General features: G+C 45.4%; 1 protein-coding gene across 1 annotated transcript in view; it reads right to left on the reverse strand.

The window, feature by feature from the left end:
• The window catches only part of SLC22A18 (solute carrier family 22 member 18), a 63,431-nt gene that overhangs the window by 20,068 nt on the left and 21,515 nt on the right, over window positions 1–21,848 (reverse strand). The window contains exons 5-6 of the mRNA XM_050897400.1: window positions 5,121–5,236; window positions 4,520–4,630 (exon numbers count right to left, since the gene is read on the reverse strand). Of these exons, the coding sequence (XP_050753357.1) occupies window positions 4,520–4,630; window positions 5,121–5,236 (227 nt within the window). The remainder of the gene's footprint in view (window positions 1–4,519; window positions 4,631–5,120; window positions 5,237–21,848) is intronic.

A 21,848-nucleotide genomic window follows, 5' to 3' on the forward strand; every position in this document is an offset into this window, starting at 1 on the left:
GTGAATAACCCCACAACGTGCCCATTGGAGAGCACGGATCCTGCTGGGGAGAGAGCAGATGACCTTTAGGAGTCCTGTCCTTCCTTGTAAGATCCTCCGAGGTACAAAGACTGGGTAAATAGGGAGCTGCTGTCCTCTCCTTCCTGAAGAAAACAGAGCCCAGGAGGCAACGTGTGAGGACTGAAAAGAGAGCTTGTGGCCTGGCAAAGTGAGTCACTAACGCTGTGGCATGGGAAGGATTTGCTGGCATTTCCCGGAAGCGTGAGAAGAGCGATCCCAAATTGCTGACTAAAATGCTGTGGAGGACTTGCACCCTAACAAACCAGCACAACTCCACTGCATCCAGCAGCCCAATGGTGCTGCTACCAGTGGAGCACCTGCAGCAACAAGGACCTCTCTCCAAGCACGCCAAGCCTTTGCCTGGAGGTACCACCACCCTCCCACCCCAGGACCTGCCACAAAGCCTTCCTGAACCCCACTGGAGACACATCTTCCCCCCTTAATGGGGATAGCTGCACCCCAGCTGGCCCCATGGTGTTGGGGGAGAGGGATGGGGAGCAGCAAGGGTGCCCTACTCTGCTACTCTCCAGATATTTGGAGAAGGTGCCGGGGAGCTGGGGCTCATGAAGATTTATGGCTTTGCCACACCCCTCCGCAGAGAGCACCCCATCATTATCCAGTTACTTTGAAATCACTCTTAGCTCAAGCCAGCTTAAGGTAACATGCAAATAACAGTATTTACTCACAACATCCAAACCAGGCAACAGAGTTGCACATGTTTATAAAAGGCACACGTGAAGAAATGAAAGAAAACCCACACTTCGTTTCACTTGCAGGAAGATTAGATCGAAGCGGGCGCTCGCCCTTCATCCTGCTACCCCGCTGCAGGTACCACCTAGGAGGGGTTTGACCTTCCCACATACCTGACACTTCTTCCTGGTACCATGCGCCAGCTTCTACAGCTCCTCTCCCCTTTGAAGTCCCTCATCGAATTAAGGCAGATTTGGATCTTTCTCCTCCAAACGAGCTGATTTCTTTCAGAGCAGGGGATTAGGCTGTTCTCTAATTAGCGTTACACATTTGCACAGCTCCCCTGGAGATGCAAAGGTCTCTTCTTTAGATGGGCACCACCCCCTGTGCCTGCATGGTCACTTAAAGCTACCTGGATAAGGGAGACCCCCTTGCCCCCCCTTCTTTCCGCAACTAAGGGGGTCTCTCCCACTGGCAACACATTTCTTGGTGAAACGCACAAGGTAAGTCCCAGATTGAACTCAAAAGTTTTTATGCTCATTGGAACAAGCATTTCTTACAAAGATCTCAGCAGGTCTCATCTGGATAGGCTGCAGGTCAGCTGAGTGCAGCCACATGAGTAATGTACCCACCTTGGGGTGGGCTCGCTGGGGTGGCAAGTCCCCAGGCTCTTCTGGGGACACTAAAAGCCCATGCAGGAGCTGCCCCGATAAGCCTCAATCCACACTGCGAGGCTCAGGTTTTCAACAGGAAAAAAATGGAAAATGACAAAAAAAATCCTCAGAAACCTCACCATTTTTTGAGAGGGTCTAAATAAGGGGTGAACTCCTTTGAAAAATCTAGCACCAGTGGGACGAGTAACTAGGGTTATGCAGTAGAAGGCAGGTAAATGGTTTGCAAGATGCAATAAAGATGAGGAAAAGCACCAAGGAGACGCAGGGGTGCAAACCGTATTTTCAAAAAAAAGACATGACCTTTCTAAAAGCAGCCCGTGGCTTTGGAGGGCCAGCTTAGCAATCCTCACCGAGAGCCGGTGCAAGAAGGCAAGCATGGCCTCTGGGAGCCCGTCTCAGCCCTCCTACGCTGGACTGCAAATGTGATGGGATACAGAGCCCTAGGGCTCGCTGGAAAATCCTGCTCCACATGTGAAAGAAATTCCTTTTAAAAATGGGATGCAGGTGCTAAAGCAATCGTGTTAAAACCAGGTTTTCCAAAGGGATTAGGCAGCCAAAGATTCATACAAGCAGCTATTTATCAGTATTTTTCAAGGCCCTGGTGATTTCTGGTCAGTATGTTTGACATTTTTATCTTCGTGTTTTCTTTTCTGTCTCTTATCTACCGCAATGCAATGAGGCTCTCTTTTCCCAGGTCAATTGAGAATGTAATTTGGCCGTGCTGGAGCAGTCTGCTGCCCATCTATTCCCTGGCAGCTACCCTCCTGCAAGAGGCACAGAGCCCGTGTCTCTGCTTTTATGCAACACAGGGAGGAGGTTCCCAGCCCTGCAGCCCTCCCGGGGAGGCTTTTTCGGTCTTAAACAGGCTAATTTTAGACAACAATGAGATCCATAAGGAACAGAAGATTTTCTTCTGTGTATATCACAAACTTGTTTACAAAGTAAATAGAGAACAGTCTGTAATTTGGGTGATCTAATTAATTATACAGTTGCAGCCTGGAGATGAAAGGTAAATGAGCTCCTGAGGAGCTCAGCCTCCAGCTGTGAACTGCGGAGAAGTAGGTGATGGCCAAATCCCCTTTCAGCTGCCATCGTATGGTCAGTCACCTGAAGTGAAGACAGACCTGCAAAGAGAAGTCGCTAGGATTTTAATTGCTCCTCGCTGTAGTGCAAGCACTATACTTGTAGCAGGAGTGCCTCAAGTGAACACATTCCTACTCTTACGGAAATACTCCCAGCCATTTCAGTGACAGACTATTAGCCCATGGCCTGCCTTAAATCTCAGCTTCACTCTCTCCATCCTCTTTGCCTAGAAGTTCCCTTGCAGTTTTGGGCAGGAGATGTTTATTTTGGTTGGGTGCATGTTTTTGCTGTGTATGGGAAAAGAAGAACGTCTTCTGCAACACGGAGGAATTTGCATTTCAGCCGGGATGACTAAAATGAAGTGCATCTTGCCTGGTCTTTGGAAAAAGGAGAGCACACAGGAAACTACTGTGCAGATTGCATATAGATGCGGTCTCAGACATTTTTAAACAGACAAATGAATGCTACTTTAAGCTGAGAAATGAGCCAGAATCAGCAAAGAAAACCCTCTTAAAACATCACTTGACTGTCTCATTCTGTGAAATGCTGTCATTTTAGAAACACTTTTAAAAATACAGTTTTAAAAGTTTGGTTTCATAAGAACCAAAAAAGTGCACTATTAGGGCAAGCCAGCAGTCCATCAAGACTGTATCCCGTCTCCAGTGGTGGGGCTAGGACCAACTGGCATTACTGATCTCAGCCAGTGCCAACTACGCACAAAAAGAAAAAAAATCAGAAATCCTTTACTTCCCTGAATGTTATTCTACAGCTCCAGTCAGACTTGTTCCCCCAGAGCCTTAGCAAGGAATAACAGATGAACCTGACCAAGCCCAGAAATGCCATCCCCTTCCAATTCAGCCACTCTCCACAGCCAAATCTACTTTCATGTGTAAACTGAATTTACAGTTTACAAATTAGAATTTAATTTGTAAATTATGTTTCATGTTATTTAAACTTCAAGGGCTTCTCCAGACGCAGATGAATTGGAAAAGATGCAAAGTATAAAAGCTAAGGTGCCTTAAATCCTCTCTTAGGATCCTTGTTTGGAAGGGAAGTGCCTTAGTTTGCTCAGATGCATGATGTGCACATGTTTTGATGTGCACAAAATTCAATCTTTGAAACCATAATCAAGAGAAACTGCACTTTTAGGTTTGACTGGGAAAAGAGCCGTGAAGGCTCTCTGTGTGGAAGAGCGGAGAACATCACCCTGTCCTTACACCACCACTAACAGGCTGACATGCTGGCTTGTCTCTAGACAAGCCGGGGGGAAAGAAGCTAGAGGGTAGGCAAAATTAAAGATTATTAAATTGTGGCCAAGGATATGTATAACCAGACAAATCGGGAGACATGGACCGTGCCAGGACAGCAGCTGACTCAAAGGGAGCAGGGAAACAAGCAGGTCTGGGATGGGTTTGAGGTAGCAGTGGGTTCCTATCATGACACTAAAAAACGAGCAGAATATATAAAGAAGAGAAGTACAAGCACCACCATCAACATGCAAGGGAAGAAACATGCTGTGGCTCCCCTGCATGCAGCTGACAGTTAGAGCAGCCGCAGCCTCTTGTCCAGCAATAGCTTTTAGTTGTTGGGAAAAAGGTTAGGGTACACATACACCTTAAAATCATTAAGTAAGATCAAGAAGGACCTCAGTGTTTCTGGCAGAGTACAAATGATTTCCCTCTGCTCTGAAGAGGTTACAGCCTAAATAGAAATGACAGACAAGATGAAAAAACATTTACAGCCAGGGGGATGGAGTAGAGAGATTAAGTGATTTGCCAAAAGTCGCAGAAGCAGCCTGTGACAAGTAGTCTGTTTTACATTAAGTCCCAGGGTTTTGACCCTATGTAGCTGAGAGCATTTGAAAGCATCCAGCATTGAGTTAGGAGCTGAATCCTCACTGCTCCGTGATCAAATGCAATGTGCTTTCAGTAACTTGAGACAAGCCTGGTCTACAGTGTATGTCGTCTTATTTTAAACACATCAGCAGTCATGGGTAATGGGTTGAGATTTACCTACGGGAAGTCCAGAAAAGACCTTGACTATGAAAACTTCCATTACTCCTGGAAACTTCATCAGGCGTAGGATTTCTCTGATGCTAAACATGCTGCCAGACTGTGATGTGCCTACAGAAGATGACATATTGATTAATACTCTATTTATACAGGTTAGAGGCAGGAAGCAAGAAACTCTGAGACTGTCTGCTCAGGTTCACCACCACCTTTCCGAAAAGGTGCGTCTCTGCAGCACCAGCTTTCTGCTGATGGCAGGAGGTTGGGAGCTGGTGCCAGGTCTGCACACAGAGGACCCCTGTGAGACAGTGGGATTGCCTTCCATGCCAGGCCAAACTAACCCCCAGCGAGGGGTCCACATTCACCTTTTCTGAGATGCATGGGAAGCACGGGGCTGGAAGCCTGCAATGCTGCATGGCAGAGTGGCTGACAGGTAGGGAATAATACTCTTCCACAAGAACAGCTTAAGCATTAAAGTGTCAGCATTTCAAGGTTGGCACCTTTTTGCCCTTAAATGCCACCCCAAGCCCTTTAGCAGTCCTTACAGCATGTCAATACCCCATCCCTGTTCATGTGCTATTTATCAGAAACACTAAATACTTACTGTGCTCCGTCACATGATGGTCTGACTTTGGTTTATCCTGCAAAGGGATCCAAACCATTGCTATCATGATATTTATGAGATTTCCCACCAGCCCGACATATGTAGGAACAAAAATGCTGCAAACAGAAAAAATATGGGTAAGCGGATAAATATTATAAACAAGATGTTTATACCTCCATCCTGCAAAGGCTTGGGCACTTGGATGAGGAACAATCCCCTTGAAGTCACAGTACATAAGGCTATAAAAGAGCTCACATCCTTTCATGGAGGCTTTGGATATGACCATGGTTTGAAATTTCACCAAAAGATGGCTATTGCCATCAAGATAGTTTATCATTTGTATTAATAATAGGGTATAACACAATGCTTTTAAATCTGTAAGTGTCAGGGGGAAAGAGCCCCTCTTGGTTTAACAAAGCTTAGAAATCTTCGTACGGAAAGCACAGCATCTGTTTGTTAGGATCCATCTAATCCCCCATCTAATCCCCAATTTCATTCATCTAAGTATTATCTCACCCCTTGAAATTTCTCAGTGAAATCAAATGAAGTTAAGGAAAGTGAAGAATACTCAAAATGATTAAGGATGGTAGAATACAGCCCAGCCTACAACCAGAACTGAAACCACCGGAGATACAATACCACTTGAAAAGGAACCGCTACAAATAACAAACACGATTTACAAAACCTTCTGAGGAGGTGAGTGAACAGCACTTTGATTGATGCACCTACTTTTCTCCAAAGGTGCCCCAGACCAAATCAACACCCCTTCAACTGTCCATCAGAGCCCCAAACGTTGGATCTTTAACAGAAGTGGGGCCACATCCTTAGATGCAGACACAGTGAACAGCAATTATTAACAGTAGTTGTACAATGATAAAAAGGAACAATTACAACTTATCTAAAAAACTCAAACACAGACCATGTAAAAGTCAATAGCGTCAATAAGAAGTCCTCAATTATCACTGTCCTCTTAAAAGAGAAGATTAGGAAATGACTCATCCTAGTCTTTAAGGGCATGTGGGAAGACTTCAGACTCTGAAGGGCTTTAACTCTGCAAAACATAGGTAGAGCAAAGTCCAGAGCTGGAAGACTGAAACTCAGGAGAGTCGAGCTGAAAACAAAGGGAGAAGCATGTTTTGTTTTTAACAGTCAGCGCAATTATCCACTAAACCAGCTCATTAAAAGGCTCCCCCATCATGGGAACCCTGTTAGTCAAAGAGTTTGATAAAACACGTGCTTAAAAACTACCGCAGGACGCAGGTTTGGGATGGGAATGCCCAGCAGAAACACCAAAGGCTGGTGGTGTCACAGAGGGCACAAGACTAAGTGATCATCATGGTGTCTTGGGGGCATCAAAATTCAAGCACCTTGGACTTCACCAGAGTAAATGCCTGGATTTCACCAGAGAAGGCTTTGGAGCTGCGCGGGTCCGTGCAGACTCGGAGGCAACCGCACTGTCCCTGCATCCCCAGCAACCTGTGCTGCAAAAATAAGATGCAAAAGTGAGCTGCGAGCCGCCAACCAATGCTCCCTCTGAGCCTGCTGATAAAGGACTGCTTATTGCCTGACTTTTCACCGCTGCTTTCCTTGTCAGACCATGGCGTATCTTTTTCATGGAATAACCAGCAGCACTAATTGTAAAAGCCTCAAGTTTCCTCCGTGCTAGACAAAGGTGCAGTCTGAATAATTTCTGGAGTATTATTAAAGTCTCAGAGCAAGACAGTCAAGGATTGAGATGCAAACAACTGAGAAAAGCATCAAAGAGCAAATACATATATATATATACACACACACGTATTCCCGCTAATAGCAACGGCAAAAATCCCAGCTGAATATTTTAATTCTCATTAATTATTATTAATAACAACAAAGTCAGATAATATCTTCCTGCAAATGGACTTAGTGCAGTAATTTAGACCTGCTGCCTTCCATCCGCCAAGCTGTTCCGCTAATTACCCCAGACCACAAAATTAGTCATTTACTGGATCGTTATTTTTTATTTTTAGTGCAGCAGATTGCCACTTTCTGATTTAAAATTATCTGCCAAACAGTTCCCAAACTACTGAAATCAACTTTGTGGACCCAAATTTTTATCCAAGAAATCCAGAATTTCTACTTTGCATTGCAACATAAAGTAAATTTACTAACAAAATAGAAAGGATAAAATAATCAAATAATCAGCTACAGCTGGCTTAATGTTTTTTGGGGTTTCTGTATTTCAAGCTTTCATTCTGATATGGAAAAAACGCATCACAAAAATTTTCATCGGACAGAAAAACTTCCTTTCCAGTCCTATTTTTTTCCTGAGGTTTTCCAGAATCCCACATGCCAACGTAAATATGTTTTACTCTTCAGATCCAAGAAGAATTACGGCAAGCAATGAGGGAAGGGTCCCCCTATAAAAGCAGTAAGCAAACGATGCACTACTTCACTGCAAACATACGACAGATAATTCATTGCTGTGAAAGGGAGAGGAGAACCTTGACATTTTACATATTTGGGAAAACCTGGGCTTGCCGTAATGGTTTGTGACGTTTTGTATGGCTGGACTCTGAAGTCGAGAAATCCAGTAAAATATGGAGCTCAAAATCGTGTCTCCCATACAAGCCTGAAGTGTTCAAAATCATCTGAAAATCCCTTTTCTTAACCACAGATTTCTGTAAGTGCTTCATCTTTTTCCACATATTAAGCATTACCATTCCTTGATGGAAGGGTGATGAAGGTACACCCTCAAGCTAGTTGCTCCACTATCTTGTCTTTTAGCAGGGACGAACTCTGGAATTGGAGATAATGCATCTGTGTCCAGGAAACCACCTCTTGCATTTGTTTGTTTGCTCGTTTAAGAAAGACGAAGTGAAACCAAGGGTTACAAAAATGTTATATTGACACAGCAGGTCATTAATTTTTTCCTGATGTATCTTAATTTCTTTTTTTCTGATGTTTCCATTATAACCCATGGATTACACATGACGACACCTCCTGTGCCACCCCTCCGGTACGGCATCAGTGGGATGCATCCTCTGACTCCTACAGTGAAAGGCAACTGTTTTACAAAGTAGCAGCACAGGGCAGCTTTCCTGACACATCATCACCTCTGAACCCCCCGTGAGGATTGTTTTGGGGCTTGGGTAGGTGAGGGACTGCACACATTGTCTTTTCCTGTTATACGAAGACACATAAATATTTACACTGTCATGTAAAGTGACACGAGTGCTAAAACCAGTGTGCATGTGCTGACTCATTATTTCTGGCAGCAGGGAAGACAAACGCCGGTGGGTTGAGCTGACAGTATTCTTGTAATGATGCTGACAGGAGACCGGAGGCCAACGCATTTGCTGGGGAAACTGGTGAAGTTGCAATGATGCTACGGGATCCTCAGCTAGAGCTGCTCTGTGTCACCGCCAATGGGGAAAACTCTACCCACACCCTTGGATGCCACTGGGAGGGGAGCTGCAGCCCTGCAGAGGTGGGTGGGAAGGAGGTGGTGGCGGTTTGGAGGAGTCCAGCAAGCAGCAGGAGGGCAGGGGAGGGTTTGCACCCCACAACAGGCCCAAGGAACAGCGCTTTGGCAAGGGGTATGGTGATGCTGTTGCCACCAGCAGAGAAAACAGCTGGGGGTTAGCACTGATAGTCCCTTTGCTGTGCTTGCTGGACCCTTTTCTGCACGCTAAGCAAGTGGAGGACCCGGGGCTAAGCTGTTGCTCTTATTTCTATATGAGGAACAAGTGGTACAAACCAGAATAGCTAAGCTAAAGGTGAGACACCCCGACCCCTCAGCAGAGCTGAAGGCTAGGGGTAGGAACGATCCCTGGGTTGGCAGCTCCTGCTGCGTGAGACTTGGCTCGCGGGCACTCATCTTTATTTTTTTAAGATTTAAGCATGAAATCTCATCTCTGCTGATATCAGCAGGAGTCCTTCTGCATTCAATTTTGCCTGTTTGGCTTATCTGGAAGAATTTTCACCAGGAAGGGATGCGGTGGCACTATTAAGACAAATGAGGCACATGAAGCACGTTGCTCCCATGGGACCTTTTCCCATCCTCTTCCCCTTCCTGTCCTCCCTCTCCTCCCTCCTGGCTGTCCGCAAACCAGCCATGTGGAGCCAGAGCGAGCCCTGCCAAAACCAGCAGCAGATTTCCTGAGCGGGTGGAAGAACAAAGGATGCGGGCAGGACTAATACAATTAAATTAAAGGGAGCAAAAGGACGCAGCAGCTTCGGCAGCTGAGATCATTGTGTGGCCTCTTCCAGCTTCTCACTGATTAATAGAGGTTAAGAGCCTTTACCGTCCTGGGCTTTATGGTCAAAATAACTCGGGTCACTTTATCTGCGTACTTCAGCATGTTCCTTATAATTCCTTTGCTTCTCTTGCTTCTGGAGAGAGAGTCCCTTGCTGACTTTTTGCCGGCAGCCTTCCTTGCTCTCCCCTGGGGTTTTCTGCTAGCAAAGCTCCTTTCAGGTTGTCAGCTAAGACCACAGCTGCCCGCTCTTCTTCATGTGTTTTCAGCCTTGCCGTGAAAGGGAGGAACAAAACGCATCACCTTGTCCTGCATGGGACTGACGTGCTCCAAGCTCCTCCTGCCAGGAGGGTGCAAAACAATCGGCTGCAGGGAGCAAACACTTGAACTCAAAGGAGGACTAGTTTTTGCTAGTTTTTGCCAACAGGAGCAGCCGCAGCTTGCCCCGACTTAAAGCTTTCAGAGAAATAAGAAGAAAACATGAGCAGAGGGAGCTGGAGGCCCATAACATCAACCAAACACTGCTTAACGACATAACGAAAGCCTCTCCTTTTCATTTTCCTGAGGCCATTAGGCAAGTGTGGTGGATGCATTAAAAGCATCCATTAAAAGAGTTTTAAAGGGTTTCAAAAAGCGGGATGGCCAGACCAAGGCACACTTGCCACAGGACCGATGGTGTGGCCAGGTACAAGGCTCACTTGGTAGCCTGTGGCCATGCATAACGGACAAGTGGCTGACAGCTAGGATTGCCCATCTGGAAACTCCATCCTTAATGGTGGTGGGAAAGCAGAATTGATGATCAAACCGTTAATAGTAATGTCACGGTAAACAGATTAAACCCAAAGAAAATATTAGCATTCAAAGCCAGCTGGAGGAGGGTTGCATTTCTTCCCATCTAACGCTTAGCCTGCCTCTGTATTTACTTGCAGGTAACTGTAAATCCCAATGTGCACCACGCTTCCCGGGTGAGGTGAGGCGAGGACATGCTCTATGTTACTTTGCAACCCGCTCCCATCAGGGTTAGTTAGTATGAGGCAAACGAGCGCAATCAGGGTTCAGTTTCTGAATCAAGACGCGACGCAGTAACACAGGTGACAGCAAGAGCTCCCAGAGGCTCTCCAACTCCTGGAAGTGATTTTTTGCAGCTCTGCCCTAAGTGTCGCATGCCCCTGAAGTCAGAGGTGGCACATGTGAAGCATCAGAAAAATGTGGTGACGTTTACAGCAAATGCAGCTCTTGGAAAGCTGGGCCTGGCCAAACAAGTATGTGTGGGTGTATATACATACATACATATGTACAAACACATGTGCAGAGCATTTCCCAGTAGCTTTGAAGCAACACTTTCAGCAAAATTTCCATGAAAAATTGAATCCCACAAAGGAGTGTGCACCATGCAGAGATCAGGCAGTGGCACAGGAGCAGGAGAGAGGCCACTGACCAGGCATTTGCAGGCAGGTAATATTCTCAGCTCACAGATGAGGGCTTTTGAACAGAGTCCTTGCTGGTACCTGCCAGCCACGGCCCCCAGGCAGTGCTGAGGAGGATGGGCGCTGGAGCCTCCCACTTCCACCAAGGAAGGCTACAACAAACCTATATGGGATACAGTTTTGGGCTCCAGCCCAAATTTGAGTCCTTGCTCTGACCTTGCTGGGCTGCGATTCCCATCTTTGGTTTCCTGCCTGAAAAGGCTGGGACAGACCCATGAAGGTACCTAGGGGTTTCTGCCAGCCAGAAGGCTGCATTCAGGCTGTGTGTGCCTCGAGATGGTATCAATCACTTTCTGATTAGCATTCCAGCCACAAAGCCCCGCTCTGCAAAGCCCAGGAGAAAAACGCATGTGTGTAATTGCACAATTAAATGTTGCGTCAATACAGTGATTCTTTTTAGGAGGAAGCAGTTCCCAACAATTCCCTGAGGATTAAAGGATCAATGTGTATTTCAGCAGTGAATGGGATTGTGTTTGTTTTCTTTCTCTTTTTCTTAATAAAGTCAAAGTTGAACACGGAGAGAGCACAAATTGTTTTTTAGTGACTCACTCCTACTTCAAAACAGCGCTGCATAAAGCCGGCATTCATAGCCGGCCCAGATTCCTTAAAGAGCTCTGGAAGGACTCTCAAAATATTTCTTTGATTGCAGTCTGGCCACACTATCCACTCATCCACTCACACCCTTAGAGGGGCAGCTATGGGTGAAAAACAGCTGGTGAGTTAAAAAGAAAGAAAAGCAAAAAACTGAGGTGAAAAAAAAAGGTTCGGGTGAAACCATGACACCAAACCATGCTCTCCAGTAAACAGCTTTGGGTCAGCAAGAAAGTGAGCAGTGGCCACTGTGTTCCTGATAACTTAGTGATACATAAACTTAGCACATAACTTTTTGTAAATTAGTGATGGTTTCATTCAAGGAATTTTGTTTTACTGCCTTGACAATGCTTGCTGAATGTATTTCATCTTTGACTCATCATGGTCTGGTCTACGTTGTTGAGATTTCTCCTAAAGACAAAAAAAGCAAGAACAAAATTTCACCAAAGCTTCTTAAAGAAACAAAACCACAAAAGCCTCAATCAAAAATAGATTCATTGGGCCTCAAAAAATTTCATACGTTTCCTAGGACATGCACGCAAATGTACAGAGATAGTCCGGCTTCCACAGCCCAGGGCAAGAAACGGCACAATAACACAAATAAACCCAGACAGCCCAGTGCTCAGCAGGCTTCAAGGCAGCCCTGCTGGTGAAGGGCAGCCAGTATCACCCATCACATTATCCATGCCTTTGAGAGGAAAACAAAAAAAACCCCATACCTCCCTTTCCGCAGTTCCTACTCCCTGTCCTCATGGAAAAAATATCACACAAAGGCATGAATAAGTGTGGCACGAGTCTTTACCCCGGCTCTCCTGTCCAAGCAAATGCCTGTATGAAAATGGTATGTGAAGCGAGAAGCGCAGGTTAATGCCAGCTGAAGGCGTGTTAAATCTCAAGTGGGAACAAATGCAGCCTCCAAGGAACATGTGCCGGAGAAAGATGCCCTTTCTCACTTGCTTCCTCGTGGTCAGGTAGAAGGTACTTCACAAGAGGTAGGACAAATCACCTGGGATAAATCACTCATATTTCACTGTAGACCCTCAGTGGGACTCCTTTGGTTGCAATTTCCCCATTATTTCACTGGGAGCCTGGGATTTCTCTAGAGACAGAATGTAAAACCTGAGCGGATACTCACCCCCACCCAGGCATCAGCAGGAAAAGGAGGGAGTTCACTGCCCTGATGCAACTGGAAAACATGACCAGGGTGTCCTTTTTGCCGCATATGTTTTACATGAGGAGCAGCAGAAGTTGGCTGCTGCTGCTTTGGGGAGAGCAGGAGGCTCTTTTTCACTCCGGTGAACTTGACATCATTGCAGGCTGTCCAAGGAGGTAGGTGGTGAGGCTTTGCATTCGCACCCTCTGTAGAGCCCCTCACAGGGCGAGAATGAGTCACCCACAGACAAGTGCTCATTCAACTGCTTATTTCTAGTGGCAGCCACATCTGGAAAATTCGGGTGGTGGGAAAGGAAAAAAGATGAAGGGGGGTATGGGCATCCTGCATCATCTGTTTCCATCAGAACTGGGTGAGGGAGGGATGCTGAAGATTGGCACTGGTGCATTAGCAGGGCAAAGAGCCAGGAATGCAACGGCAGAGGCACGTCAGAGCTGCTGTGTGCTGGCGACACCAGGCACTGGACAGGGCCAGGAGTTCACAGCCATCCCCAAAGTCATTGGAGCTACCTGTGGCTTAACTTCCCTTAAGGGACATTTGCTCCTGTGTGTGTCACTGACCCAGCACAAGGAGGGTTGCTGGTGGGACTTGATATTCAACCTTGCAGAAAAAAACACTTCAGGTCAGTGCAGGGCGCTAAATAAAAACACTTGGGCTTCTTCCACAGGGAAAATCCTCCTCTGGCAGAGCTCCCTATGTAAGTGGTGCTCTGTGTGAATGGATAAGGCTGGCCATCCATCAGGGGCTCTGCAGCAACAAAGCTATCTGTCCCCTGCAAAGGCCTGCTGCAGAGAAAATCCCAGCAATGAAAAGCAGCTCGAACTAACCGGCCCCTGCCGCAGCCCCAGCTCAAGCACAGCAGATCCCGCTGCCGGGGCATGAGGGGGATGGTTGTGGCAGGATGCTAATTCCCAGGCAGCTGGAGCAGCCTGCCTGCGCCAGCCGGTCCTGCTGCCTGATCCAACACAGCGCTCTTCCGAGGAACTCGGCTAATTGCCGGAAGAGGCATATCAGTTACGCTTCAATAAGACGTGGGTGGATCTGCATGCTTTGCCCGTAATACAGCACTAATTTCGAGTATCATTTACTCTTGTGTGCTCTTTTCTGGTAAAACACCCTATTTCAAAATACTGCACTTTGCTAATTCAAAGCTTGCACTTGTATGTGTGATTATTGCTTTTCCCTATTGCACAGCATAGACAGTCCCACTGGCATCTTGGTGCACCAAGATGTGCACATTTACATGCATTTATAACAAATGGGGGAATAAGCTGCACTACCCAAAAGATTTTAGCCAGCTGGCTGGCTAAGGCGTTGCTTGCCTCATGCTCTGCAGTATCATCTAGACTGTCCATCTAGAAATGGAGGAGTCTAGACAAGGACGAGGTATGAGCTGCACTCCCTGAATGGGGGCTTGCAACATCTGGCTTTGATCCCAACAACGCTAATGCTGGATGAGCTGGGGCAGGTCAAGATAGGTATCAGAAAGTAGGTGTAAGTGGTCAGTTCTCACACCAGAGGCATCCCACCTGTGAGGCCGGGACATGTGCTGTTCGATCTATCTGTGAACAATCTGGAGCAGCAGTGAGGTAAGAAAGTTTGCTGAGGATACGCAACTAAAAGAGTATTGGGAAAAAGAGCAGTCAGTGGAGAATTGCATATGGCCCTTACAGGGCTGAGGGATTGCGCAATAACATGGCAGCTGAAAGTCAGCGCAGATTAAATTTGAAGTGCTGCATGCAGGGAAAACAAGTCTTAAATTCACATATGAAATGATGGTTGCTGAACTGCTTATTATTAGTCAAGAGTGAGACTTTTGGACTATCATAGACTATTCCACAAAACCATTGCCTCAGTGCTCAGCTAATCAAACATTAGGGATTACCATGAAAGAAACAGCAAGCGAACAGAGAAGATAACCTCATTAGACCACTGTATAAACTCCTGGTTCACCAGCACTTTGAATAATGCACGTAATCCTGGTCCCCTCCTCTCAAAAAGGTACCTAAGAAGTGGGACAGGCTCAGAGGATGGCAATAAGGACAATTCATGGTGACTGATTTTATGCCTGAGGAGGCTGAGAGCCTTCACTCTGGGAAGGAGATGTCCAAGGGACATCTAATAAAGGTCCACAAGTTTGTGAGGGACTGGGAGCAGGGGGTTAGGAAGTGACTGACATGGTCATTTCCATCACAAGAACTGGGAAGCACCAAACAAAGCTGTCAGAGACCGGTTCAAAACAAAGAGAAAGGCCTAATTCTTCCCGCAACATGTAGAAGGTCAGTGGAGTTTGTTGCTACTGGTGTCGTGGAAGCAAAAGGTTTAGACAGGTACAAGGAGAGACTGGACAAGCACTTGGAAGAATGATCCATTAAAGGTTACTAAGAGTCACGAACCACATTCATTCATGTCAGGAAATCCCCGAGTTGAAAATAGTTGGAGGCTGGAAAAGTAATCGGTGAAGTATTATGCAAGTTTGTCCCACTTTTTCTCTTCCCTAGGCTTCTTACTATGATTTTTATTGGAGAAAGGATACCAGATCACGCTGAGATGCAAGTGCCATTTCCTCCTCTGCAGCAGGAATCAAAACCGTGTCTCCCATCACCATCTCACAAACCAGACAGGCTCATTTTTGCTCATTCTCTGGAAAATGCTGCTTTTTTCGTACAATCCTTAAACATTCCAGATAATAAATAAGAATAACCACAACTCTCACTTTGCGCTTGGGACACTAAGTTGGGAAAGGGTAATGCTACATTTCAGTCCAAGAAATGTTCATATATCTTCTCAAGTGACTGTTTAATATAACACAAAGATCCAATCCCCCATCTCTTAAACATGGATTTTTCCCAGTCTTTTTCTTGGATACTCCAACCATACAAAGTAATAATAGCTTTTTGGGGTTGTCCCTCACCTTCTTCTTCATGGTGGAGGTTTGTTGCCTAATGGGTGGCAAAGCCTTTAAGTAATTCTTTTTTTTTTTTTTTTTTTTTTAAGCAAGCAACAAAAACTGCTCTTCCAAGCTCAGAATGTGGTAAATTATTAAAACGCTTAGTTTGGGTGTGTTGCTGGGTAAGGACTCCCACGTACAGACTGGTTAGGTGGTGAGCAGTGCTTGCTAGACTACCCGGTGACTCACCACCGAACACATCGTTAATCATAGGTTACAGCATGTCTGACTTCATAGAGTACTGTAGGTGGTGTGAAATAATCTTTGAATGAGTTCAAGCTTTTTCTAGCTTTTATGAGGTTACAACGCTTCAGACTCCAAAAGACTCAGCTGGGCAGGAAACTGTTGAAGATTTGCTATAGTAACCTGGGCTGTACTCCTGGCACGTCAGGTCTCTATTCATGGCGGTGGCTTTGGAGGATCCGCAAGTTTGGCATCGGCTGGAGTTGTTACCTCTCACCGATCGTGATGCACTCGCTTACTCAGAGCTGGCTCAAAGCAACACGTGGGCAGAGCTGAATTTTGCTGCCCAAGGATGAGGGGTGGGGTCTGGGTAGTTCCTGCAAGGGGAAGGGGTAGGATTTGGCTGGGAAAGGAAGCACAAAGAGAGCTCTGGTGAGCCAGGACCACTGCCTTTGCTGGCACTAAGGAGACAGGTGGTGACTGCTGCTTTCAAGAGGACCTCTCCCACCTTCCAAAACCAGACAGAGATGCCAGATGCTCTGGCTTTCCTCAATGAGCATGCCTTCTCACCACTCTGGCACAGGCAAGTAGACAACAGGACTGTGGATAGACAGTCTGATGCTGCAGGCAACTACCTATTTTGCCAATGCTTGGAGGTGTCCCAGCACTGGCCCACCAAAGGACTTGAGCTTCTTCCTCTGCCAGTCGCTTTTGCAAGCAGGGCACTGGCAAGGCTACTGCAATGATCCAAGAGAGCAATCCTTGTGTCATGCAAAAGGAAGTGCTCCCTCCACACCCCACACCCAAAGGCTAACAAGGTAAATAGCAAAGTCATTGACTAGCCAAGTCTGACACTTAAATTTCGTCTCTTACCAGGACCGCGTTCACGTGAATGGCATTTTTAAGCTATGTAATCCTGGCAAAACAAGTTACTTCTTTACCTTGAGGTAACTAACTGTAAATGCAGCATCCTACTAGAGGTACAGCACAGACTGATCTTACCTTGGAACAAGTAGTGGCAGTCAACACCTCCTGCCTTGAGGTGTTAAAAATCTTGCTGTGCTGCACCAAGGGCTCCAGCGCCTTTTGTCTAGTAAGACCTTTTAATGAAACAGGACACAGTAGGGCTAATTTTGTAGAGGAAGCAATGTTGGAACGCTAATACTCAAAAGTCACAAATAAAACATTTCACATGTCAGGTGGAAGACTTCCCAGCATCCCACCCCAACCTCTTAAGTTGCACAACAGGCCCCTTGAAAACAACCCTTTCTCCAGCAAAGACAGAGCCTGAGGGCTGTGGTGCAGCTGATTTGATTTCATGAAGAGTTTGACCCCAGAAGGAGGCATCTGCATGAGAAGAATGAGTCACTCCATTTCAATAATGGGTGAAACCATTAATTAAAAGCGCACAGTTTGCTTGCTTGGGCAGGCTTTGTACGCTCAAATCAGGAGTGGTCTCACTGTTACTATATTTATTGAACTCCCTCAATTAAGTATTTTGTTTCCCTCATCCCATAATGACAATGGTTTCTGCATGTTAAATATATTCAGAAAGGAGGTTGTTCTGTGTTTCATATTTGCAAATTGTAGTAGTTTTCTCCCCCTACACAGGTTGTAGGACAAACCCTAGTCAAGGAACAGCTAAGAAACTTTGCACTGAATGATGTATTTTCAGCTACTTTGTTTAGCATAGTAGAAAATAATTTATTTGGGTTAAAAAGCTCATTCAGTATTAACTGAAGTTACTTGCACTTTTTGGAGCAATGAATTGAAAACAGGTTTAATGTACTTCATACCAGTCAAATGCAATGGCAGGGTCTTTTACGCATCTGGCATATTTCAATGGATTCCAGCATTGCCAAAGCCCTGAGCAAGAATATCCTTTACCTGCAGACCTGGTGCAGCGGTTGCGTTTCGAGCTCTGCCTAACACACCTTTGCTCTCAGTTGGAGGTGCTCCCCTTAGGGAGAAAAAGCACTTCGTTCATTCTTCGCACCACGTTTCATCTTGGCCCCACTACTGAGACCACCTACAGGGATGCCAGTTAGTATCAGCTGCATTATGCTGAACTGGTATTTACAGGAGTGCTTGGTGGGAACCACATCTTAGGCAGCCTCATGAGCAGCCTCTCCACCCAGCCACACGCTTTCGGCAGAAGCCTGCTCCATTCACCACCAAATGATGGCAACTGCAAGCTACCTGATGGACTCGTACGGAAAATTGTGAGCAGAGTGTTTAATTTTTAGTTGCGTTTAATTGCAAATTAGCAGCTGGAAACAAGGAGGGGTGAGCAGTGTGTGAGCCACCAGCTGTCTGCAGAGGAGTTTGGACACCTCCAATTATACATTTCTGTAGCTCCAATGAGTGAAGAAGCGCTGGCCTGCTGCACATTTGGGGTTTGCTGTACCTAGAAGATTTACATTTCAAGCCATCTGGTGTTGCAAGAGCCGGAGTCCACACACTTCTTTGGCAGGACATGTTAGGGAACACATGTATTTTAGATGCTACAACCAGGTAACTCAAGGCAGCAACGGGCCATGTTCTTTAGTGGCTGCCAGCAACGATGATTTTAGGCTGGTGCTTGTGATATCCTGGAGCCTTGCAGAAGCTGGCTGCTTTCAGTGCACCAAAGAGGTCCACATAAACAGACAAACTGGTTGATGAGGAAATTATTTACCTTTTGAGGTGACTAGCGGGCTGTTTTTTCTCTTTTCAGAGCACAACAAAAAAGAATTGTGTGTTTTCTTTTCACTTCAATTTTATTTTCAGCAGGGCAAAACTATGAAAACATGGACTTCAAAGTGCTGCCAAGCCTCTTGGATGTACATCTGTACAGCAGCAGGGAAATACTGGGATGTCCAAAGTACAAGGATCTCCAGACCTGGGTCCACATCAGTCCTTGTAATAGTCCTTAAAGTTTTCCTTTCTTACATACAGAGACAGACCTAATGCAGTAGCAGCTGAAAAACTCACAATTTATCTTCATAACATCCCTGTGGGTGACGGTGGTGCAAACACCCCATATGTACTCACAGGGAAATGAAGCACAGAAAACCTAAGTGCCCCGGTAAGGTCCCATAAAGATCATGGTGGAAAAAAAGCCTTAAAAATCAGGTCTCTCACATGCAAGTTTAGTGCTCAGATCAGTGGACCACACTTTTTCTCTCCTCTTTCTTTTCGCTGGATCCCCCAAAAGCCTTTTCTGCTGCCCCAGCCACAACACTGATGCAACAGGAACCCACAACTCACTGTGTCTTGCAGCACCCTGACAACGCTACACCAGCACTGCGTATTACAGCACCATTGATGGGAGAAGCACACATATGTAGATTTTGGAAATGTGTGACATCCCTATTACTGTTTCAAGAATTCTTCCTGAGGAGCCTTGCCATCGTGCACCGATGTCGGCTGGCCCAGCTCCACGGGAACCAGATGCCCTAGAAACAGGCTTCGCCCCAGGGACGCATCCTGGAACCCTGACTCAATTAAAGCACAGATTTGAGTCAGTGGAAACTTGTCTGAGGAAGGACTGAGTAAAAATCACAGGGTCAAAGCAAAGCAAGCCATGCAGATCCTGAGGAATTAGCAAGAAAAGCTGCAATCCTGGCTGCACCGGGGGCATCATGGAAAAGGGGTTGGAAAAGATCAACCGGGGGCATCATGGAAAAGATGCAAAGTCAGTAAGAGCTGAAAATGGTTTACAGGATCAGGCCCAACATCAGCAGTGTAGATACGATGGCTGCCAATCCCCATCAAAATGGCAGCACCCAGTACAAGGAGCCCAGCCATAGAGCAGACTTACAGATTAGCAGCAGGAAAGGACTTGAAATTCATTGCTCTTTAGTAAGTTATCAGATAGCAGCAGCCGAGGAAAAAAGATGGTGTGAGTTTAGTACCAATATCTTTACCTTTAATCCCTGCTTCAGATCAAGGCTTGTAGTTAAACTGGCCTCAGACAAAGGTAATTTTTTTACTAAATGACACTACTTATTGTATTTACAGATATAGCCAACAAACCCTGTATTTCAACTACACTAATAATGAGATATCCTAAAAGCAAAACACCATGGGATTTGAAGGCTTTAGGGACGTTCTTTTTGGGTTGCTTTAAGTCCGGTTAATATTTGTCTTTAATTTCTTCCACAGACCTATTTCTCCTAAAATCGAAACATGACTGAGAGAAGAGAGTACTGAAAGATCACTAAACATGTGGAAAAAATTATCCCAGAGGGAATATGAAAGCCATCTGCATGAGACTCTGTGCTCATCCCGCAGACACAAACAGTGAGAGATTGATGCTCTGGTGGCGAACACAAATAAAGTGGCGAACCCTCGTCTTGGCTGGCATCAAAAGAAACCGCACATCCAGCCGTCCAGAGAGCTTGTTTAGCTAAAAGCATATTAGCCCCTAGGCTAGCCAAGACTTTATTGGTTGGAAAATCCCAATCATGAGTGCTAGCTGCAAGTGGGAAAAGAAAAGGAAAGAAGAGAAAAAGAGAAAAAGAGAAAAAGATAAAAGAAAAAAAGAAAAAAAAAAGAGAAAAGAAAAAAGAGAAAAGAAAAAAGAGAAAAGAAAAAAAGAGAAAAGAAAAAAGAGAAAAGAAAAAAGAAAAAAGGAAAAAGAAAAAAGGAAAAGAAAAAAGGAAAAAGAAAAAGGAAAAAGGAAAAAGGAAAAAGGAAAAAGGAAAAAAGGAAAAAAGGAAAAAAGGAAAAAAAAAAAAAAAAAAAAGGAAAAAAGGAAAAAAGGAAAAAAGGAAAAAAGGAAAAAAGAACTAAGAACTAAGAAATGGGGAAAGATCAGGCAGGACAAGCCTGAACATGTTCAGTTTGTCCTTCCTACGTTACAATTATATCCTCATTCCTCAGAGCAAAAGGCAGTTCAAAGAGACAATAAACCCCTTTTTAGTCTTATGCTTTGCAGGAACGTCACTGAAACGGAACTGAAGTGGTTCCCAGAGATAAGGCGACAAAAGAAATTAAACCCTTCCCTACAGCTACCCTTCAGTAAAATATCAGCAGAGAAACAGAGGCACTGCTTCAGACATAGCTATGGCATTCATCTGAGGAAATAGGATTTACCTTAGTGATTTCAAACAGTTTAATTTAGTATACTGCTCCTCAAACTCTGCAGCTGCTTCCTTCCTTTGCATTGCAGGAATATTAGCCTCTAAGGCTCATACTAACTTCATTTTATGGGATGGATAGTATTTTATTGTCAGGAAATGTGATTCCCTTTTGGGGTACAACTTAATAAATGCTTCAGTTTAGGTTCCAAGAAATTTGGGCTGAAGCACTGTAGACCATAGGATGGTTTTGGAGCAGGCAAAGAGTGAGGGACCAGTTAAAGCAGCCACCAAACAGGGGGTTTCCACCAGTTTTCTTTAACCCCCTCATTTGGGCACAAAAAACGTAGGCCAATGGAGGGTCAGCTTAGCATGACAAAGAAAAGAAATAGAGCTGAAAGGCAGGGCAGGAAGCATGCTGGGGATGGACCTGGGAGGTCTCCGAGGGCGCACCCACCCCATCCTGTCTCCCTCCCAAACCAAATGAAGCAAAACCGAAGGCGCAGGTCATAACGATGCCACAGGGAGCAATTAAATTGCAAGGGGAATATAATTGGATTTGCAACTAAAACCATGAGACACTAAACAGCCCTAGACAGTGAAATATTTGACAGCTGCAATCCTAGACATGGATGGGACGCACAGAAATAAAAGGCTCCATCACCACCCAGAAACCATCAAGCACTTATGTTGAAAGGTTACTATAAAGTGAAACAACAGCTTATTTTTAAAATTAATTTTTAAGCTACTTCACCAAGACTTTTATAGAGTATGGAAATCACCCTGCTCATCACCCCAGCTCTGGGGTCTCACTGCCGACGTACATTCGTGTAACAGTAACAAACTTCAACCCAGCGCAGGACAGACACCTTTTCTAACCATAACCGGGCTGCATGAGAACTTAATTACCCAACTGGAAAGCCGTAAATACTTCAGACTGACTCAGTTCGGGTGCACTGGATTTTTTTCCTGCCTTTCACTGCATCAGGGAATTTCTTTCCACCCTACAAGCCCTTAGGAAAGGGCCACATGGCTGAAGGAGTCAGCG

Source organism: Gymnogyps californianus, chromosome 5 (genome assembly GCF_018139145.2).
Source record: "Gymnogyps californianus isolate 813 chromosome 5, ASM1813914v2, whole genome shotgun sequence".
Taxonomy (NCBI): Eukaryota; Metazoa; Chordata; class Aves; order Accipitriformes; family Cathartidae; genus Gymnogyps; species Gymnogyps californianus.